At 46.1% G+C, this 19,246-nt stretch overlaps 5 protein-coding genes across 7 annotated transcripts; 1 reads left to right on the top strand and 4 right to left on the bottom strand.

Annotated features, from left to right (window-relative positions):
- Nucleotides 1–371: 371 nt before the first annotated feature.
- nploc4 (NPL4 homolog, ubiquitin recognition factor) lies at nucleotides 372–7,458 on the bottom strand. Its single transcript, XM_089016118.1, has 17 exons — nucleotides 7,318–7,458; nucleotides 6,710–6,790; nucleotides 6,330–6,439; nucleotides 6,014–6,250; nucleotides 5,823–5,871; nucleotides 5,622–5,716; nucleotides 4,699–4,822; nucleotides 4,445–4,624; nucleotides 4,240–4,326; nucleotides 4,097–4,168; nucleotides 2,948–3,074; nucleotides 2,723–2,883; nucleotides 2,584–2,655; nucleotides 2,413–2,505; nucleotides 2,223–2,339; nucleotides 2,058–2,160; nucleotides 372–1,415 (listed from the first exon to the last, which is right to left on the bottom strand). The coding sequence occupies exons 1-17, from the start codon at nucleotides 7,330–7,332 to the stop codon at nucleotides 1,255–1,257; spliced, it is 1,884 nt and encodes a 627-aa protein (XP_088872244.1). The 5' UTR covers nucleotides 7,333–7,458; the 3' UTR covers nucleotides 372–1,254.
- A 553-nt stretch (nucleotides 7,459–8,011) lies between these two features.
- On the bottom strand, nucleotides 8,012–9,304 carry pde6gb (phosphodiesterase 6G, cGMP-specific, rod, gamma, paralog b). The gene is made up of 4 exons (XM_089015299.1): nucleotides 9,166–9,304; nucleotides 8,466–8,653; nucleotides 8,302–8,342; nucleotides 8,012–8,137 (listed from the first exon to the last, which is right to left on the bottom strand). Exons 1-4 carry the CDS (start codon nucleotides 9,244–9,246, stop codon nucleotides 8,061–8,063), a joined length of 387 nt encoding a protein of 128 aa, XP_088871425.1. The 5' UTR covers nucleotides 9,247–9,304; the 3' UTR covers nucleotides 8,012–8,060.
- On the bottom strand, nucleotides 9,166–10,645 carry oxld1 (oxidoreductase-like domain containing 1). The gene is made up of 3 exons (XM_089015300.1): nucleotides 10,461–10,645; nucleotides 9,803–10,119; nucleotides 9,166–9,676 (listed from the first exon to the last, which is right to left on the bottom strand). Exons 1-2 carry the CDS (start codon nucleotides 10,509–10,511, stop codon nucleotides 9,808–9,810), a joined length of 363 nt encoding a protein of 120 aa, XP_088871426.1. The 5' UTR covers nucleotides 10,512–10,645; the 3' UTR covers nucleotides 9,166–9,676; nucleotides 9,803–9,807.
- A 1,077-nt stretch (nucleotides 10,646–11,722) lies between these two features.
- gprc5c (G protein-coupled receptor, class C, group 5, member C) lies at nucleotides 11,723–16,177 on the bottom strand. Of its 3 annotated transcripts, none has more exons than XM_089015408.1 (5): nucleotides 15,926–16,177; nucleotides 13,973–14,984; nucleotides 12,748–12,851; nucleotides 12,544–12,675; nucleotides 11,723–12,001 (listed from the first exon to the last, which is right to left on the bottom strand). In XM_089015408.1, exons 2-5 carry the CDS (start codon nucleotides 14,958–14,960, stop codon nucleotides 11,975–11,977), a joined length of 1,251 nt encoding a protein of 416 aa, XP_088871534.1. In that variant the 5' UTR covers nucleotides 14,961–14,984; nucleotides 15,926–16,177; the 3' UTR covers nucleotides 11,723–11,974. The 3 variants fall into 3 exon arrangements, with proteins under 3 accessions (XP_088871534.1, XP_088871535.1, XP_088871536.1); XM_089015409.1 differs by having other exon boundaries at nucleotides 13,973–14,981; XM_089015410.1 differs by having other exon boundaries at nucleotides 12,544–12,672; nucleotides 15,926–16,170.
- A 258-nt stretch (nucleotides 16,178–16,435) lies between these two features.
- On the top strand, nucleotides 16,436–19,053 carry btbd17a (BTB domain containing 17a). The gene is made up of 4 exons (XM_089015021.1): nucleotides 16,436–16,979; nucleotides 17,497–17,782; nucleotides 17,859–18,561; nucleotides 18,682–19,053. Exons 1-4 carry the CDS (start codon nucleotides 16,898–16,900, stop codon nucleotides 19,051–19,053), a joined length of 1,443 nt encoding a protein of 480 aa, XP_088871147.1. The 5' UTR covers nucleotides 16,436–16,897.
- The last annotated feature ends 193 nt before the right edge of the window (nucleotides 19,054–19,246 follow it).

Genomic DNA, 19,246 nt, shown 5'->3' with positions numbered 1-19,246 from the left:
AAACAACCATGTAAACTAAGGCGTTTTTATCCCAAAAATACGACGATGTATAGTAAGGCGTTTTTGTCACGGAAAAAAAAGACCATGTATCAGAAGGCATTTTTGCCCGAAATAAACGACCATGTATAGTAAGGGGTTTTTAGGCCTAGAAAAACTACCATGTATAGTCAGGCATTTTTACACCCCAAAAACTTAGCAATTATAGTAGGGCATTTTTAGCCCGAAAAAAAAAATCAACCATGTAAACTAAGTCGTTTTTATCCCCAAAAAAACGACCATGTATAGTAAGGCGTTTTTGGCCTGAAAAAAAACGACCATCTATAGTAATGCATTTTTAAACTGAAAAAAAAACGACCATGTACAATAAGTCATCAATTTTGAATTCTTGGTTTTTATTCCTTCAAATACAAGTCACATCAAGAGGAGGTTTGCTCAGCCAATGCCGCCAAAAGTCGGCCACTTAACAGGACTTTCAAATCATCACTCAACAATTCACACGCCCACACTCAACCTCAACCAAAAAAGAAAAGTCTCCACTTAAAAATAAAAAATAAACGGAATCACAATGCGACTCGGAAAAAATGCATAAATACGCCAAAACAGACCCATCACTAACTCCGAGTATGTAATCCATAAAGTTCTTGCCTGAATGGTTTGGAAAAATGCTGCAAATCTTCTCACGTGAATGCGACTGACTTCCCACGATGTACTTAAAAAAAAAACGAGCAGTGCTTCAATTTGCATGTTTTTGAGATTGTTGTTTTTTTTAATGACAAATATTAATTTAATCAAATATTCTTAAGTTGAAAAATCAACACTACATTTGCCAATTTGTAGTGAAAGTAGAATTCTTGTCAATCAATCAAATGCTCTTAGTGTCGGTTATTGACATCTTTGGTCTTTATTGCAATTAAACATCTGAATTTTATCCTGGCAAATATCTGTATTTTTTTGTGTTTTTATATGTATTTCGTGTGTGGGTGGGGGGGCGTTTCCAATCAATATAATTGACAAACATGTTTTCCAGATTCAAAATGTATCTCAAGGCACCATGTTGGGTTCTTGCGCCCTGTCAAATTTCGTTATGGGGGTCAAACAAAAATCACCCCCAACCCCCCCACCCAAAAAAACATGGCTGAGCACCAGTTGAGCAGTCCAAACCAATCCGAGCGCTCAATATTGACAGCAGAAGGGCCTGAGATCTTTCGTTGGAAAGCAATAGCGAGGGCTCCGAGCGGGGTCTGTGGGGGCGTTTTAAGTGCGGGGCAGCCTGCACATTTCACAGTGCTCCGTCCCGGGCTGGTTCATGAAAGTGCAGTGCAAGCAAGACCACATGGCGGACGAGGACGGAGGTGCGGACGGGTCGACCATGCTGTCGAAGCCCACCGAAGATGACGGTTGACCCCCTACCGTACCTGTGGGGCGGGGGGGGGGGGGGATTAATAATAATAATAATAATAATACATTTCATTTCTAAGCGCCTTTCAAAACTCTCAAGGTCACTTTACAGTCACAAAATAAGTTTTCTGTGGGTGAGCAGTGGCAGCCACACGCACCAGCGTTCGCTCAACCCGGAAGTAAATAGATAGAAACCTCGCTAGGCAGCTAGTAGATAGCTAATAGATAGCCAACAGATAGCTAGCTAGATAGCTAGACACCTAGATAGCTCTATAGCTAATAGCTAGCTAGCTAGATAGTTAGTTAGCTAATACACTGAATGTAAAATGAAATGTATTATTATTATTATCATTATTATTATTTAGGAATTAACTCATTTTTGTTCTGATGAAAGACTAAAGTCTAAGATTTCTTATGCTGCATGAAATGTTTATGTTGTCCTAAAACTTAATATTCTGCGGGTCCTGCAATTGGAGTGATAATGACAAAAACCCTGGCAACATCAATTTACATCAATGTTTGTTTTGGGATGATGGGAGAGAAATTCACCTCACCCACCATTTTGTTTGAATCAGATTCATCAATGAATGAAACAAAATGGTCATTTATGTCATCTACTAATCAATATCGGTTATATATTGAGAGATGCTGGCAAATACCGCAAAGCTGCTCAATGGTGGCCCACTGCTCAGACTTCTTCCAGGTCTCAGCGAGGTCCCCGTCGGATGTCTTGACGGCGTCCAGCAGGAGGCCGATACTGTCCTGCAAAATGGCGGCAGGGGTCACAGACGACCCTCGCTAGCAGATCCTGGTGGCGAACTCACCCTCAGAGGCATGACATCATTGGTGACCAGGAAGAGGAGCAAATGGAAGTCGGACACGATGTCCAGGAAGGACGTGGAGGCGCACTGCGACAAATACGTGGCCAGGCTGTGGAAGTCCTGAGGAGAAAAATTGGGAGTCGATGTGTCGGAAGTCGATCCTCCAAGCAAAAGATGGCGTCTCGCCACTGACTTGCGTCTCTCCGAGGATTTCTCGGTTCTCGATGGGGAAGCGCTGAGTGGAGCTGAAGGTGAACTGGGGGTCCTTGGGGAAGGTGGTGGTGATCTGAGAAGGAAAGCGGAGAACTTGAAGGAGCACCAGGGCGACGATGACAACTCAAAATGGAGGCTCGAAGGAACTCACATCAATGATCAGATACTCCACGGGAAGAGGGCGTGCCAGGAAGGTCACATCATTCCCAAACTTGTCTTTATCCTGTTGACACAAACGCCACCTTGACTGCCGCTTTCACAAAAACAAAAAAAGACAAGACGAACGTTACCTTGAAGAAGACGTCCGGGACGTACTGCTCGGGACTGGACTCTTTGGCGTAGCCCAGCTCGGGGGCGTCCTTACAGGGTAGCAAGCACTCGTCCCTCACCAGAGCCATACATTGATTGGACACTTGGTAGCCCTCAAAATGCACCTGGTTGTCCGGTCCGCCTGAGAACCGGTCGCAAATATCCTCAGCGGGACGCGGCGGCCATTTCAAAAGCGTGGATCTCACCTGTGGCGACCACCGTCACAAATTTGGAGCCAAATTGTCCGTCTCGAGATAGTTTGCAGGGGTTGGAATGTTGGTTTTGGAAGTAGCCCGCCGTGATGCACTCCTCCGCACTCAGGAAGTGAGAGTCCTGTTGCCAAGGGAATCAGATCGGAGAGGTGAAAAAATAAAATAAAATACAGTGATACCTTGGCTTACGAACTTAATTGGTACCCAGACAGAGTGTGTGCGGAAAAAAGTGTGTATCCCAAAAATTAATTTCCCATAGGAAACCAGTAAAATGAGAATAATCCATTCCCCGGTCCCCATAAAACATAATTTTCTAAGCCTTAAAACTACACAAAATATATCTTATTTCATGTATAATAAATATGCTATGGTATTATAATTAAATAAATAAACTGTACTGTAGAATAAAGTCATTTTATTTACCGTTGTGATGGTCGTTGATGGCTTGATGGAATGGAGTGGCCACTTTCATCAGAATTAAACGCTTGATGAGGAAGGCAATGTTCACCATCTTGAGGAATGATCCCCTGTAGGTGCTTTCACTGCGATAATTTTACCTAGTTCCTCATCAATTGTGTTCGGTTTAGCTGGGTTGATAGCTTTTTGCATCAAGTGTACGGATGGCTTGTACGGGTTATTTGCTAAGCCTGATTTATGGGATATTTTAACATTGCAGTCTACACTCTGCCTTTGAACAACAAAGTTGAAACGAGTCCAAATTTCACTGTTTTCTATCCATTTTCTCACTCTCTCTCTCTCTGTCGTCTGCCTGTCTCTTTGATGTTGTCTTAAGCCAAAGTGTTCGTAAACCGAGGTATCATTGTTCAGGTAACATCCGACTAACGACCGAGTTCCTTTCCGACCAAACGGTCGTAAGTCAAGATGGTGGTAAGTCGAAATACATTCAAAATGTTGAATAGAGACTCGTAGGCTAAATGACTGGCAAACTCTCTCCCCCCTCTGGTGCCATCATACGGTCGATTGCTATGTGAGAGTGAGATGCTGGCTGGCTGGCCAAAATTGGTGTAGGCGTTGCCGGCCTGCTAGCGCGTTGTGGTGCCAGGCGTAGAATTAAATTTGTAAAAATAAGGTCTGGAGGTCGTGGTCGTAAGTCGGATATTACCTGTACTTGACACACCCTACCTGGTTTCTGGTAAAGCGGACAGTCCCGATCCTGGTGTCCTCGGAGAGCAGGTCAGAGAAAATCCAGCCCAACTGCCGAAACAATTCAAGCGTTTGACACGGGGCGAAAAAAACGTACGGCGAGCGTTCAAGAGGCAACCCACCTTCCGAAGGCCCAGCTTGGCGGCGATCTCGTCCACCGCCGCGGCTTTGGGGTCCTCCAGCAGCTCCAGATTGTTCTGAGTGGCGTTCTGAACCAAACCGTAGCACAGGTGCACTTTTCAAAAAATGATGTTCAACGATAGTCCCTCATTTCTCCATGACGACAGAGTGAGAGCAAGAGATGAAGAAGGCGGGTTTGGCGGGCACCTGCGGGGGTTCGTAGATGGCGGCTACCTCGGCGCGGATGCCCAGCGGGATGTCTTTGTGCTCCGTGTACCTGCCGAATAAGTAGCCAACCCTCTGGCTGCCCGTTTTGCGCCAGAAGTCCAGGAAGCGGTCGGCGATGGTGTGGTTCTCAAACATGATGTTGTCCACGTGTCGGTATTTCTGCCGGACATAAAGAAACGTCGTCGATTCAAAAGCCCAAATTCGCTACGACCCCGCGAGGTCCTTGCGCCCACCTGTCTGTTGAGCGTGATGGCGCTGGGCTGGCACTTGGTGCAGATGCCCTCCGGCCAGGGAGGGTGACCCTCGCAGCCCGACTTGATCTTACAGCTGATATTCTCCAGGGCGGCAAACTTCCCCCTGCAAGACCAGATGATACATTCAGATATACAGTCAAACCTCGGTTTTCGTACGTCTTGGTTCTGATCCAATTTGGTTTTCCAAAAAAAAATCGGGTTTTTTATGCCCCGGTTTGAAAAAGTTGTTTTCTAGACTTGCAACGGATTAAAAATTTTGACATCGATTATAATGGGAAGTGCTGTTTCGGTTTTCAAACACATCGTGTTTTTTTAACAGGTTTCTGGAACGGATTGTGGTAAAAAACTAAGGTACCACTGTATTATTATTATTATTTATTAGCTGGCTAGCTAGCTATATAGCTGGCTCGGTAGCTATCTAGCTGGCTATCTAGCTGGCTGGTTAGCTAGCTTTCTATCTGGCTAGCAAGCTATCTATCTGTATATCTATTAGCTATATAGCTAGCTAGCTAGCTATTAGCTAGCTAGCTAGCTTTCTATCTATTTGAGTAACTTCCGGGGTGAGTGAACGCTGGTGCGTGTGGCTGCCGCTGCTCACCCACAGAAAAACTTATCCCGTGACTATAAAGTCACCTTGAGAGTTTTGAAAGGCGCTTAGAAATGAAATGGATTATTATTATTATTATTATTATTATTATTATTATTACAGGTAACATCCGACTTACGACCGGCTTGACTTACAACCACCCGTACTTGCGACCATGATTCAACATTTTGAATGGATTTCGACTTACGACTGTTTGGTCGGAACTGAACTCGGTCGTAAGTTGGATGTTACCTGTATATCTACATATATTTTTTATACGATAAAGAGAGTGCAACGAATAGAGCGAAAGGCTCACTTGTCAGCTCCTCCGGTCAACTTTCGCAGGTACGCATGGAACGACATGTGCTTGACGGGCGGGTCCAGGTGGTTCAGGTAGTCTTCGTCAAAAGGCTGCCAAGGGGGAGAGAGACAAGATGTTGCGGGAGGAGGAAAGAAAAACTAATTTACGAACGAGGTGGAGGAGGAAAGATCATATGAAGCAGACGTTTGTTCTGACCTCTAACGGCACACAGTGCACACACTTGCCCAAGGCGCCATGGCGACATCTGCGGCCAGAGAGGACAACTTGAGTGAGTTGAGCGTTTTCATTTAGACAAAATGTAACGCTTTGATCAGTACAACAAAAAAAACTCAGCTAGTCATTTTGTCGTATGTTAATATAAGCTACAACGTGTGTATCCCCCTCACAGCTGCGCGTCTCGGTTCCTGTAGATCTTGCCGTCCTGTTTGGTCAGAAACTGATCGATGTCATCCTCCTGGATCTGGGGTGCCGACTGCAGGCGGGGCATCAGGAAGGACGAGGAAGCAGTGGACGGCAACGACGAGGACGAGTGCGGGGCGGCCGTGTCCATCACCTCGGCGGACGATGACGACGAGGAGGAGCCCGGAGAGCCCGAGGGGAACAAAAAGAGCATGTCGCCGTGCCTACCCAGACGGTGAAAAAAAAAAAGTCTTAGTCACATCACTTCCTGTCCTTCCGAATTTTACGTCCGCCGTTGCTCACTTAATCTTCAGCAGGCCGAGGCTTTTGTTCTGCGAGAGGATTTCGCCGGTTTTGTTGCGATTCAGGTAAACGGAGAAGTGGTTGGAGTTGAAGCCAAACTCTTTGGCCACCTGCAAACATCGCACACACACAATTTCAACTCGTTCCTTTTGACAATATGCGACTTTTTTTCTGAACCTTTTTTGCATACAATGCTAAGCAAAGATTGTTATTTATTTTTGTCATATTGTGACATCAAGTTAAAAAGGCATCCAAGTTGTCAAGGCATGTAGACTAATGTGATCAGCGACTTGAAGCAGATAAACATTATAATATGTAAATGTAGTCATCCAGATGAAAAGAATCTCCTTTGAAAAGCAAATATTACAAATGAATAGTACCTTTTTTAAAAAGGCAGCAGCAGTCTCCCGCTTCGTCGAAGGAATTTTCTTCATCCCTTCTGGGGATTGAACACGGATGATCTAGACCCCCCCCAAAAAATCAACAAAAGAGAACTTGTTACAAAACATATTTTCACAGTAATCTGCTAATGTGACACGGCAGCGATGACAGTGCAAAACAAAAAATGTGGTCACTTCTTTGACGAGTTCATTGAGGTTCATTCAATAAAATTCAACACAAAGCAACTTTCTAACATTGGCACCCTTTCGACAAATAATTATCGGGTATTTGAGATATTTGTTTCCCTTTTTTGCCAAACACTGTCCAAACTCCAAAGTAATGTTAGTGGTGATGAGTCAAAAGCAACATTGTCATCATTGGAGCTGCCTTTAGCCGGTTAGCCGGCTAGGCCCGTCCACTTTGAATGGGTCGTCACGTTAGCCGGCTAACAAGCTAATTGTGCTGCCTCATCATAACAACCAGTTGCTGTTAGGTGTTAGCTGCTAACTGCTACAAGCTAACCGGGTTAGCTCGCCTTCGCCTCGGCTGAGCTCAGGAGGCCCCGAACCTAACTTTTAGTGTTCACTTATTTTTGGTTTCTACTTACGATAGTTTCTGCCATGGTGCTCCCCTCGCAGGATACTAAATTGTGTCGTCCGCAGATACAATTTGACGAACGAACGAGCTTTCACGGTGTTTGTCAACAAAACTCCATACCACAACAGGTGTAACCAACAATAGTGTCCGATGCGGGAGCAACGAGTCCGCTTTCGAAACAACCTCTCCTGGAAACATGTTCATGAAATGGTTCCGCTAATCCCACACGCAGTACAGTATAATAGATTTTTTTTACTCTATCGAGATCAAATGATAACAATAAAATACCGATGATTCTGATTCTGATCATGTATCAATTTTATGATTTAAATCAACTGAATTGTTATCAGAATCAGACAACCTTTAATCATCCCACAATGGGGAAATTTGCATGAATTATTTGATCTCTCAAAACAATCACAAAATATTCCTATTGATTTGGCCAACAAATTTTACAAAAGTATATGTAAAATTATTATATATTTTTACATTACTATACAAATTATTACAATGATATATAAAATAGTTATTTTATTTTACAAATATACCTGTATTCTTGAATCTCAACCATCCTCATTAACAATAATATATGGACATTTGAATTTTACTTTTGTAATTTATACTTTGTTCATATGAGATTACATTTTAAGGATAAGCATCTGCTGAGTCAAAACCACAGAATGAAAAAAAAAACACAATTTCCATTTTTTTTTTAAATTTTATTTATTTTGTCTGTGTGTGTGTTTCTGGAGCTCAGATGATTCCATACTGGGCCAACTCGTGCAGCTCCAGATGATTGAAGGCCTCCCACGGGCAAATGACAGTAATGTCTAAAACACACACATTCACAAAGCACACATCAATATATATATACACACACACAGATGACATGTACAGAAATGTACTTTTTCGTCATTTCTAAGATAATTGCGTAGACAACCCAAAAAAGGAGTCTCAACATTTATGAGTTTAGCATGTGTGTCGAAGGACTCACCAGTTCCTAAGCCCTCCATTCCCGGGATATCATCACCGAACCTGGATGCAAGAGGCAAAAAAAAAAATGAACCAATATGATAATGTTGACGACAGTCAATAATTATGATTGATTATGATTTTTTTTGTGACTATGCTTGTTGGGAATTGCTACTTGTGACGCACCCCTGCACCCCCTTCTTGGGGGGCTTGCTCTTGAACTGTCGAGTCTGCCTCTGCTTGAATTTGGGGGGGCCCTTGCGTGGGGTGGCGGGGCCGCCGCTGACCCTCGTGGCCGACTTGATCTCGGGTTTGGGTGCCTCCAGATTCATTTTTGCTGCCTTGGTCAGTGTCCGCACGCGGTGATGCTTTTTCTGTGGAAAATATACACACCAGGATATACGTGTTGGGCTCGCAGGTGACCATCGACACAATGTTCCATCATTGTGACCCTGATACAATACTACTTAATCCTAATTCTGGGATCACTTTACTAATCTGTTTTTAATCTGGTTAGCGATGATGCCGCACAAGGTGCTGATCACACACTCACGCTCTTAAGCGTCACATCTCTCAATGACAACTGCACAACAATAATAGTCTTAAGACGACAAAAACAAAAAAAAACGGAAATATGTCAACCATAAAAGTTAAAACCGTCAATCACATGAAAAAAATGCTTCCAGATAAAACGTGCAGCATTGATGAGATGTCCAAGTATATTTACAGAATGGAAAAAATGCTAGAGTATACAATTTTTTTTTATAAATCTATCTATTTATCTAGCTAGCTAGCTAGCTATACAACTCGTGTGCAAGTCGCCCCAAAAGCCAGCGCGAGGCTGTCGGGACCTCCATGATATTAAATTTAAAGGCATTCTACTCACGTGCTGCTTTGCTTGGGTGACCAAGTCGTATGAAATGACGGCAGATGAAGCGGATGGCAGCGACACATCGCTTTTATACATGTACAGCCAGGATTACCGCGGACACGCCTCATGTGATGTCATCGATGGAGAGTTGGATGGTGGGATAGATAACGGGGTGACCTACCGTAACCCCCCCGCACGTGTCCCGAATGATGATGTCACTAATCTGTCATTTTCCATCACGGCAGGATAATCCGGCCACGGTTTCACATTGTCATGGCGACCTACTGTCAACAACACCACCACGACAAGATTAATCTGGCACAATTTAATTGGCAACACAAATGCAATAAATATGTGCGCGTTGTATTCACAACTAGAATAAATACAGATTTCAAAGTGCAAACAGATTTGATGACGAGCAGTTGCTTATATCATCTTAAATTGTACTCGGCTGTTTCCGAGTTGTGTTCCGTGCCTCGAGAGGTTCCAAACCGTTCTGCTTGAGGGAACTCCATTCTAGGATGTTCTGCACACATGCAAATAGGCATTAATTAGATGTCACAGGAGTCTGTAAACATTTCAAATGAATCCTTATTTGGATCACCATTGACATAATGGTGACTAGATTAATTGTCGACAAGTCCAAGCTCACCAGGGTCACGTCTTTTTGAGAAGTCGAATCTCCATCTTCAAGAAGGTCTTCAGGTTGTCGTCCAGTACGTTCTCCTCAATGGCGGCCAGTGCCCGCTCGCCACCGTCGTTGTAGTAGGCCAGGAGCTGCTCGGCGTGCTCGATCCACACGCAGTTGTGACAGCCGCTCATACAGCAGTGCGTAGGGGGTGCGGGAGGAGCGCCGGTTTCGCCGCCACTCTCTGAAAGGGTCGCGGGTGCAGGCGGTGGACCCGCCTTGATGCAGTGGTTGCGGGCGATCTGGTTGAGCAGAACGCTCGTCCATGATGTCACACACAGCTGGAAAACAAGAAGGTGGACATGTTTTTTTTCTCTCATAACACAAGAAGAAAAACAGTTTTGAATATCCAATAGAAAAACGTATCCTGTGACTTTAAAGTGTCCTTGAGAGTTTTGAAATGCGTTTCTAAATGAAATATGTGTGTAGCTAGATATACATTAGAGATGCAACTGCTGCGGTGAAATACTTATTCAGTGTTTGGTATCTACCGCCTTGTTGTGGTAATCACCCACCATGATACAATAGTACAATAATATCAGATCCTGATTATTACAAGTACTGTATTCATGGACGTGGATCACAACAAACGCGTTTTGCTCAAACTAACCAATCTACTAACCTTTCGGAAAGACGCAGAAGACCTCACCACGTTCACAACCAAATAAACCATCGCTAGTCCAACTAAAGTCTGTTTGGGAGAAGAAATTGTATTCAATGCTCTTCAAACTTTTCTTTTCAAGTGGATAAAAAGACAAACTAGCCTTGATTTCATAATCGCAGAAGTGAAGGGCTTCTCATTGCCCCGGAAGTAATCCCTTGTAAACAAAAGCGTTGATTGGCTGCTAGCTCAAAAGGGGGTAATTTTAACCAATCAGAAACTACTATTTCCAGTCGTGACCAGCACACGGTGTATCGTTGTTTACCAGGTTTTATTGACAAAACGCACCTTTTCCATCGCAAAAAGCACCCAAAACGTGACCACAAGTGTAAAATACACTAAAGTAATCAAAAAAGGCACTTTCATAAATCGGGGCCCATTTACTTAAATGCAAATCTGTTATTGTACTGTACTGTATGAACCTTCTGCCATTTTGGAAGTTTATTGCAGAGGATAAGGAATATATACCCACAAGTATTGTTGCACTCTACTATATAGTCTATATATCAGTATCTTTATGTGTTAAAGTAAAGCCGTGAGGTTGGCAACACCTACCACACCCTGACACCACACAACACACCCCCGTGAGCCTACGTTTTAGTGTTTGCCTTCCGGTGGTGTCCCAAGGGGGCCCCTGTGTTTGCAAGCCACATCCATGGAAATGCCGCCTGACGACAGAATTAAGACAGCCACGAGAGGGTGAGACAGAACGGAGAGGGAGCCAAGAATAGATGGACATCTCTAAGAAAGGTTGGGTAGCTCCGAAGCCAGCAAAAATAGCAAATAATATTGCAATTATATGAGGTTATCATAAATCCACATGTTCATAGTCAAAAAATGAAGTTTAATGACAGGATTTCTAAAGTTTCTTCAAGTCACAAGTTATTTCCTGGCCAACAGCACCCTCTAGTGGACGTGTAGTATATCACACCACACTCGCAGCTGTGGAGTGATTCGGACATAGCACTACTGAAGGCCTAGGAATTACGTGCACGGCCCGCTAATGCTATACACCCACCAGGTTGTGATGCGTGTGCTAGTTTGTGCGCTTGGCTGCCGTGCGTGAGCAGATGTGGCGCTCAGGTGTCCTCGTCAAGGTTTTTCTCACAGCGCCGTCTTTGTCCCAAGAGCACAAAGACAACATTGTTGTGCCAACCTCTTGCAAAGACCTCAAAGAATCGCTGACTAGCCCTGTTTAAAAACTGTACTTTGGCATGACAGGAAATGAGCAAAGGTGCTTTTATTTTGCAAGGAAATAAATGAAAACAAGTAGCAAAGTAAGGACATGGTCCCAAGTTCAATTCGATATAATTTCACATACACATATGTGTTTCAGTGTGGAAGCATTCAAACATATTTACATATCTTCGGTCACAAGGCATGTCTAATCTATCGCGCAATGTTGAAATTTCATAGCGTGACGTTAGCCTAATTCAGTTCCATGTTGTGTAGCAGAGTTTCGTGTTCTGCCGACATCACCACTCAGACGTCCTGTTTTTGGCCTGTTGGGACACAAAAGTGAGAAAAAAAAACATATCAAAAAAATCAAATCAGGAAGAAGATCAGACAGGAAACACAAAAAGCGATATGTACCGTATTGTCCGGTGTATAAGGCGCACCCAAAAGCCGCAATTTTCTTCAAAAAAGGAATATCTGTTGGCTATTTATTAGCTATCTACTAGCTGGCTAGCTAGGTTTCTATCTATTTACTTCCGGGTTGAGTGAACGGTGGCGCGTGTGGCTGCCGCTGCTCACCCACAGTAAACGTATCCTGTGACTGTAAAGTGACCTTGAGAGTTTTGAAAGGCACTTATAAATGAAATGTGTTATTATTATTATTATTTTTAGTAGTAGTAGTAGTACTACTATTAGTACTATGATTATTATTTTGATGTTTTCCATTCATTGAAGGTGCGCCTTATAGTGCGCCTTATATATGGGGCAAAAAATGAAAATAAATCATTGATTGGGAGTGCGCCTTATACTCCGGTGCGCCATACACACCGGAAAATACGGTATGCACAAATAGACACACTCAACTTACATTGTTTCCATTCCCGTAAGCCACGTTGGTTGCGTCCGTCGCATCTGTGACGTACACGTCTCCGCTCTCGACTGCGGTGTGGGTTGACGCCCTGGGAATGGAGGAATCGTAGGACCCTTCCGCAGGGTTCTGCTAACCGGAGGGGCGAGCGGTTAGCATCGGAGACAAGGATGAATCCCGTAAGCGTCACATTAGCGTACTCACAGAAGCCACGCGGGCTTTAGTGATGAGGGCCAGTTCGGTGGGCTGGTATACGCAACTCCTTAGCTGACCTACGTAGCCGCTATACGGCGACACCACCTTGGCGTCTGCAATGGCACAATGACAGTCAAAAGAACAGGTTTAAATGAGGGGAAAGTGACATTATTGCTTTCTGTGTCACTTCCAGTATTTGGTTGGTCACCGAGGAGACAATGTCAACACGCGATGTGAGCGTAGGGACGCGATGGGGTGCTCGGGGACCCGGTTAGGCATTAACAGTGCACATGAAACTGAAACAGCCTTTTTGTTGACTTTGAGCTCAATTATTTTCCATGTTAAACATTCACGTCAGCTCACCAAATTCACATCAGTCGACATTTTTTCTTGTTTTTAACTCATTCACTGCCATTCCCAAATTTATTTGGGAATAGAAGTGTGACGTGGAGCGCCATTCCTGAATTTGTTCTGGTTTTGGTTTATTTTTGCAGGGGGGTTCTGATAAAGTGCTGGTCAGACCTCTGCCAATGTTTTCTCCCTTCCTACGCAACCTGCTAACATGCATGCAAAACAAACACACCCGGGTGAACCACATATATACTGTACCCGCTTGCTCTATCTGTCTATCTCACTCACACGCACACACACGCTTGTTTTTTCATGCTAGGGTGCCAATAAAGCGCTGGCTATGGCCTTTGGCCATGTTTATTTCTTTTCCACAAGGGGACAGAATTTGCTTTTTGTCAATGTCAGCGCTTTGTTCCAGCTTCAGCTGTTGTTAAAGCTCTATAACAACCAATATTGCATTGTATTTTGGACAGCCGCCCCCGTTTCAAGCTCATATAACTCTTTTTTTCCCAATATTTTTCCCTTCCCATTTCCCCTTTTTCCATGTTAGCGCTTTGTTCCAGCTTCAGCTGTTGTTAAAACGCTATATAAACCAATATCTACTGTATGTATAGCCTTGTATTTTGGACAGTTGCCTTCATTTGATGCTCATATAACTCCAGACCCATATCACTTAGGAATTAACTTTTTCTGATGAAAGAAGAGAGTCTAAAGTTTATAAAGCAGTATTGGAGGTTTATGTAGTCCTTAAACTCAATATTCTGTGGGTCCTGGAATTTAAGTGACAATGACAAAAACCCTGGCACTGGAGTAGAAAGGTTTTTTTTGCACGTCTGGCAGTGATTGAGGTCAGAAAAAAATAAAAAATAAATCACACTTAAACCTTGTGCGAGGTCGTCCATGGCGAAGGCTTTGTTATCGATGTTGCCGGTGAAGACGTTGCGAGAGTTCTGCTCCTTGAGGATGTTCTCGTAGCTGACGCCAGAGCCCGAGTAGGCGTTGTCCCGAAAGTCCAGGTCAGGGTCTCCATCCCCGGACGAGCAACACACTTGAGGGACGGTGACAAGCGTCAGGAAGACCCAAGCGTTGGTTACCAAGGCGACGGCCAGCGTGGGGTCGTCCCACAGAGCCCCGCCGCCACCCCGGCTTCGGTTCCCGTGGACGTACATGGCGATCCACGCCGCCCAGATCCCAGCGGAGAGGAGGGTGGACGCCATGATGAGGGCGCCCTCCGTCTTCCACTGCGTCTGTTTACCCGCCATGACGCCCAAACTCGCCCCCAAGGCAGAAACCAGCAACGCCATCACGTAGATCAACGCCATGGCGAAATCGGCGTTGGTGATGTTACAGGACGCCGCCGCCGTCACGTCGTCCGACGCCAGCGGGTTGCGCACCACCGTGATGATCAGCCACTCGGTATTGATGAGCACCTCCACCGACCACAGAGCCAATACGACCAGGCACGAGTTCACCGCCCGGGGGGCGCGGTTGCTCCTGGCGAGGGCGTTGAGCCGCACGGCTTGAACCAAAAGGCACGAGAAACAACCGGCGAAAAGAACGCCAAACAGGAAGCGGCGCGACGCGCAGGTGGCGAAGTTCTTCCCCACGATGAAAGCAAACGTCAATCCGAAGAGACCGGCCGTGCACACCAGGAAGATGGCGTGCAAGGCCACGCCGTTCCTGCGGTCGCGGTCCCTCACGAAGGGCACGTTGGCGAGTAACGCCATGAACAGAACCAGGCTGATGACCGCGCCGGCCGACGCCAAGGCCGCCAGAACCACACCCCAAGCGGCCTCCAGGTCGCACAGCTTGAAGTAGATGGACGCCACTTCCGGACCGCATCCCGTGGGTTGACTCACGTTGGACGTCATCTCTCTCGGCGGCAACGCCACCTGCTAACATACACACCCGTGTGAACCACATATATACTGTACACGCTCGCTCTATCCGTCTATCTTACACACACACATGCTTGTTTTTTCATGCTTGCCACCCTGGCACTGGAGTAGACACGTTTTTTTTTGCACGTCTGGCAGTGAATTAGACAACATCAGTACATGATTCAGATGTTTTTAGGCCAGCAGATAAGACTTTGCAAACCTTGACGGTCCGCCACTGCTAAAATGTTTATGCTAGCCTTGAAAAAAAATGCTACTGCTGATGTTAACTTAATAGCTTTTATAATGCTAACGCTTGCGTGCTTGTATAGAAATTCCTGTTCTTCGTGCTGATACCCTCCCCCTGGCAGTGAATGAGTTAATGTTTAAACCAAGTCAAATATTTCAACTTTCATCCTGGGGAAAGTGCACCAATGTCCGACGCTAGCCGCTTCCTAAACCAAAATGGATGTCCCGCTAATGAAAAATATTGTTGAATTTAGCGTTGCACCTTATTGTTGGGCGTAATATCGTTGGGTACAATGAGGATCGCAGTTCAATTATGTGCAGTGCAGTTAATTGCCCCTCGAGGTCACGTGACCTCGTCTCAGCCACGCCCAGTGCGATTAGCAACAAGGTCCTGGTGACGGTTGCCATGGTGACCATGCAACTAGGCATGAAAGGTATTTGTGAAGCATCCACATCCCAATGTTAATGTGGGTAGTTGGAAAACAACCTTGGCGCACGTGAACGCCACACGATGAGACATGGATAAGGGGTAAACAAAGAAAACTAGAAATATGAAAACAATGTTTTTTACTTTGTCAACTTGTCCTTCTAAGCTAAGGGAAAAAAATGTTTTGTTTTGTTAAATGAGGACAAAAAACGACAAATGAGGACAAAGTGACAAATATCAACGTAAACAAATGAAAGATTGTAGGAGTGATGCGTTCACGTACCTGATTGCACGGCTCAGATTCAAGTGACGAGATCAGTCAACGCAGGAGACAAAGTGGAACAAACGAGACATTCAAAACGGTCTCTGGTCAACTTTTTGGGGGATGTCAGAACGTGAAGTCGACTCCCAGGAGAGATCTGAGGAGACTCGAAGCTCGAACGTTGTATCAAACACAAAGAAGCGGCAGCACAAGCTGCAGCTCTTCGACAACGACCGCTACTGTTACTATTTCACGCAACAAGCACACGCACACACACACGAACACACACCTGTTGAGGGGTGTAGCGACGCCTGGTGGTGAAAACTCCCTATTTGTGATTAAAAAAAACGTCGAAAATGTTGATTCTATGACGCAAACAAAACGTCACCATCTTCGTCATACATACATCATATCAATTGACCTTGTTGGTTCTTTAATCCTAAACAATTGTATTTTTTAATTCAACAGATACACATATATATATATATATATATACATTTCATTTCTAAGCGCCTTTCAAAACTCTCAAGGTCACTTTACAGTCACAGGATATGTTTTTCAGAGGGTGAGCAGCGGCAGCAGGCACATGCGCCAGCGTTCACACAACCCAGAAGTAAATAGAAAGAAAGCTAGCTAGCCAGGTAGTAAGTAGCTAATAGATAGCCAACACATCGCTAGCCAGATAGCTACCCAACTGGATAGCTATATAGCTAATAGAAAGCTAATTAGAGCGAAAGCTAGCCAGCTAGTCGATAGCTAATAAATAGCCAACGGATGGCTAGCTAGATAGCTACCCACCTAGATAGCTATAACTTTGGCTCACATGATGAAATCGAGCTGTCGTATGGTGGCGTGCGACCACCCGCCCAGCCCAGGCTCCACCCAGGAAGCGGACACAGCCCATGACCCACATACCAAAGTCATCATCGTCCTCGGCAGCATCAGCATCAACTTCATATTTGAGCACTTGGACGTTCAGAGAAGAAGTAGAAGATGGAGAAGATGAAGCCTGCAGTGCGACTACTGCTACTGGTGTTGATGATACGGGATGCGGGTGCATTGACGGCGGCAGCAGGTGAGACAAAGCTGTAAAATTCTAGGTGCATTTTTTGGGGGGTGATGGAAAATGTCTTAGTGGATTGTGGGTCAGAGTAAAGTTGAAATTACACTTCATCGTATGCAAATTCTTGAAGTGCAAATCTGTCTTGTACTTCGTCTTCTTGGTCAAAATTGGCTGGGACTGTCCCAAATTCACTCCAGGGCTTCTGGAGTGCATAGAAACAATGTCCCAACCTGATAAACAGACATGAACATGGATCAATCTCTGGACTGCACAGGAGGGGGTCTGAGTTTCAATTAAACATGACCCACAATCAGGCACCAGACGAGCGATCGATGACCTAATGACTGTCCCAGTAACAGCCGACAGAGGCTTGACATTCAACGGTTCCCAAAGTCCAGAGATAAGCTACTGGTCCCAAGAGATGGTTCTCACCTGAAGATAATAGTTTTGTGAAGGTTCAAGCAATTGCGTACAAATTTGGGAAAGTAAAAATGGTGCGATTTGAACAAACCATCTTGCATCAACTCAGGCCGCCTGAAAGTGGAAGGCAGTCCAGATAGCAATGCAGACACCCTGAGTCACTCCTTGACTCTGGTCCAGCGTCTGGAGACGCTCTTGCTGCTGGGCAATGGCAGCGACGTGACCCTGCGGGTGGAAACGCCCAACGCAGACGAGGTGAAGTTGATGGCCGTCCACGCGCTGATTCTGTCGCTGCAGAGTCCCGTCTTGGAGGATATGCTACAGGGGCGCAACGGCAGCGTGCTCACGTTGCGCGAGAGCTCGGAATGTGCCTCCGTCTTCGAAAAGTTCATCAGGTCAGTCCAGTTGTGCGCACTGTTCCGCAAAATAACATGCGAAATGAGTGACAGTGGTTCTCTTTGCCGCGGCTAGGTACCTGTATTGCGGTGACCTCTCCCTGCGACTGGACCAGGCCACCCCGCTCCATCGCCTGGCCACTAAGTACCAGGTGGTGGCACTGCATCAGGGACTCACGCGCTACATGACTCTAAACCTGGCCCGGGAGTCGCCTTCGGGTCACGTGGCCGGCTGGTACGAGTACGCGGTAGAGGCAGGCGATGCGGTGTTGCGGGACGCCTGCCTCCAGTACTTGTCCTGGAACCTGTCCTCGATCCTGCAGAGTGGCGAGTGGACCGGTCTAAGCTCTCAGCTGCTTATGACGCTACTGCGGCGTTCCGATTTGGTTCTGCAGAGTGAGATGGAGCTCTTTGCCGGGTTGGAGGAGTGGATCTCGCACAACCGCCCCGACGGTCTGACAGCGGAGAACGCACTCAGGGCGGTGCGCTATGCCATGATGCCGCCTCGAGAGCTTTTTCGCCTCCAGACCCAGTCGGCAGTCTTGGTCCGTTACCAAGAGTCGGTCCGGGATCTGCTCTACATGTCCTACCAGTTCCACGCCGCCTCCCCCGTGCATATGGCCAAATACTTTGACGTCAACTGCAGTCTCTTCGTGCCCCGGAATTACTTGTCCCCACTTTGGGGGTCTCCCTGGGTGGTGAGCAACCCCACCCGCGATGATCGCAGCACCAGTTTCCAGACGCAGCTCGGGCCCAGCGGCCATGATGCCAGCAAGCGGGTAAACAACACATTATGTCTACTGACTGTATTCGTTTTTGCTATGTCCGGCTAACTTTGCCCTTCGCAACAGCTAAATCAGCCATGATTTGAAAATGGACACGTTGATGTCAATGTGCAGGTGACCTGGAACGTCTTGTTCTCGCCCCGCTGGCTCCCGCTCAGCCTGAGGCCCATGTACACCGAGACGGGTGCCATGCAGCCCACCCGGGCCGAGGGCGGGCGCCCCCGCATCATCGTCACGCCCGCCACGTCCAGCGCTGACTTTGCAGGCGTGAGCTTCCAGAAGACGGTTCTGGTTTTGGCGCAGCAGCAGGGCCGGCTTCTGGTCAAGCACATGTACGACTTCCACCAGAGCACCGAGGAGAACGGAGACTTCCTGGTCGACGCCGACCTGCACCGCCGGACCTCCGAGTACCTGGTGGACGGGTCCCTCATGCTCCACGTGGTGGTCAAACCCATGTACCAAAGCCTCGTCTCGAGCAAGAACTAATCTCGCACACCTGCCAATCGCAAACGCACCTTTCTGTACATCTACTGTTGACTCATCTCTGTGGGGACTCTCGGTCTACCGGGTCAGGGGTCGTCGCACAGTTTCAACTGGGGCGGGATCAGGAATCCTCGCGTGTGCTGAAAATAGTTTCGAACATTTTGTTTTAGAGTAACATTCAATTACCAGACAGTCA

This window comes from Hippocampus bargibanti, linkage group LG15 (assembly GCF_051943395.1).
Source record: "Hippocampus bargibanti isolate YZ-2025 linkage group LG15, ASM5194339v1, whole genome shotgun sequence".
NCBI lineage: Eukaryota > Metazoa > Chordata > Actinopteri > Syngnathiformes > Syngnathidae > Hippocampus > Hippocampus bargibanti.
The sequence above is the reverse complement of the archived record's forward strand: the minus strand, read 5'-3'. Positions and strand labels throughout refer to the sequence as shown.

Bases quoted from the DNA above. Each gene is read 5' to 3' on its own strand.
- nploc4 (XM_089016118.1), bottom strand. The intron at 4,625-4,698 runs GTGGGCGCAAGG...TATGTCCGGCAG, and splicing joins CCATCACGCTCAACAGACAG to AAATACCGACACGTGGACAA. The intron at 4,327-4,444 runs GTGCCCGCCAAA...GGTTTGGTTCAG, and splicing joins CCATCTACGAACCCCCGCAG to AACGCCACTCAGAACAATCT.
- pde6gb (XM_089015299.1), bottom strand. From the start codon at position 9,246: ATGTATAAAAGCGATGTGTCGCTGCCATCCGCTTCATCTGCCGTCATT. The intron at 8,654-9,165 runs GTGAGTAGAATG...TATTTTCCACAG, and splicing joins TCACCCAAGCAAAGCAGCAC to AAAAAGCATCACCGCGTGCG. The intron at 8,138-8,301 runs GTGAGTCCTTCG...TGTGTGTTTTAG, and splicing joins AATGGAGGGCTTAGGAACTG to ACATTACTGTCATTTGCCCG.
- oxld1 (XM_089015300.1), bottom strand. From the start codon at position 10,511: ATGGTTTATTTGGTTGTGAACGTGGTGAGGTCTTCTGCGTCTTTCCGA. The intron at 10,120-10,460 runs GTTAGTAGATTG...CTTGTTTTCCAG, and splicing joins CTTCTGCGTCTTTCCGAAAG to CTGTGTGTGACATCATGGAC.
- gprc5c (XM_089015408.1), bottom strand. From the start codon at position 14,960: ATGACGTCCAACGTGAGTCAACCCACGGGATGCGGTCCGGAAGTGGCG. The intron at 12,852-13,972 runs GTTTAAGTGTGA...GTGCCATTGCAG, and splicing joins CATGGACGACCTCGCACAAG to ACGCCAAGGTGGTGTCGCCG. The intron at 12,002-12,543 runs GTAAGTTGAGTG...GTGTCCCAACAG, and splicing joins CTTACGGGAATGGAAACAAT to GCCAAAAACAGGACGTCTGA.
- btbd17a (XM_089015021.1), top strand. From the start codon at position 16,898: ATGGAGAAGATGAAGCCTGCAGTGCGACTACTGCTACTGGTGTTGATG. The intron at 16,980-17,496 runs GTGAGACAAAGC...GCATCAACTCAG, and splicing joins TGCATTGACGGCGGCAGCAG to GCCGCCTGAAAGTGGAAGGC. The intron at 18,562-18,681 runs GTAAACAACACA...GTCAATGTGCAG, and splicing joins GCCATGATGCCAGCAAGCGG to GTGACCTGGAACGTCTTGTT.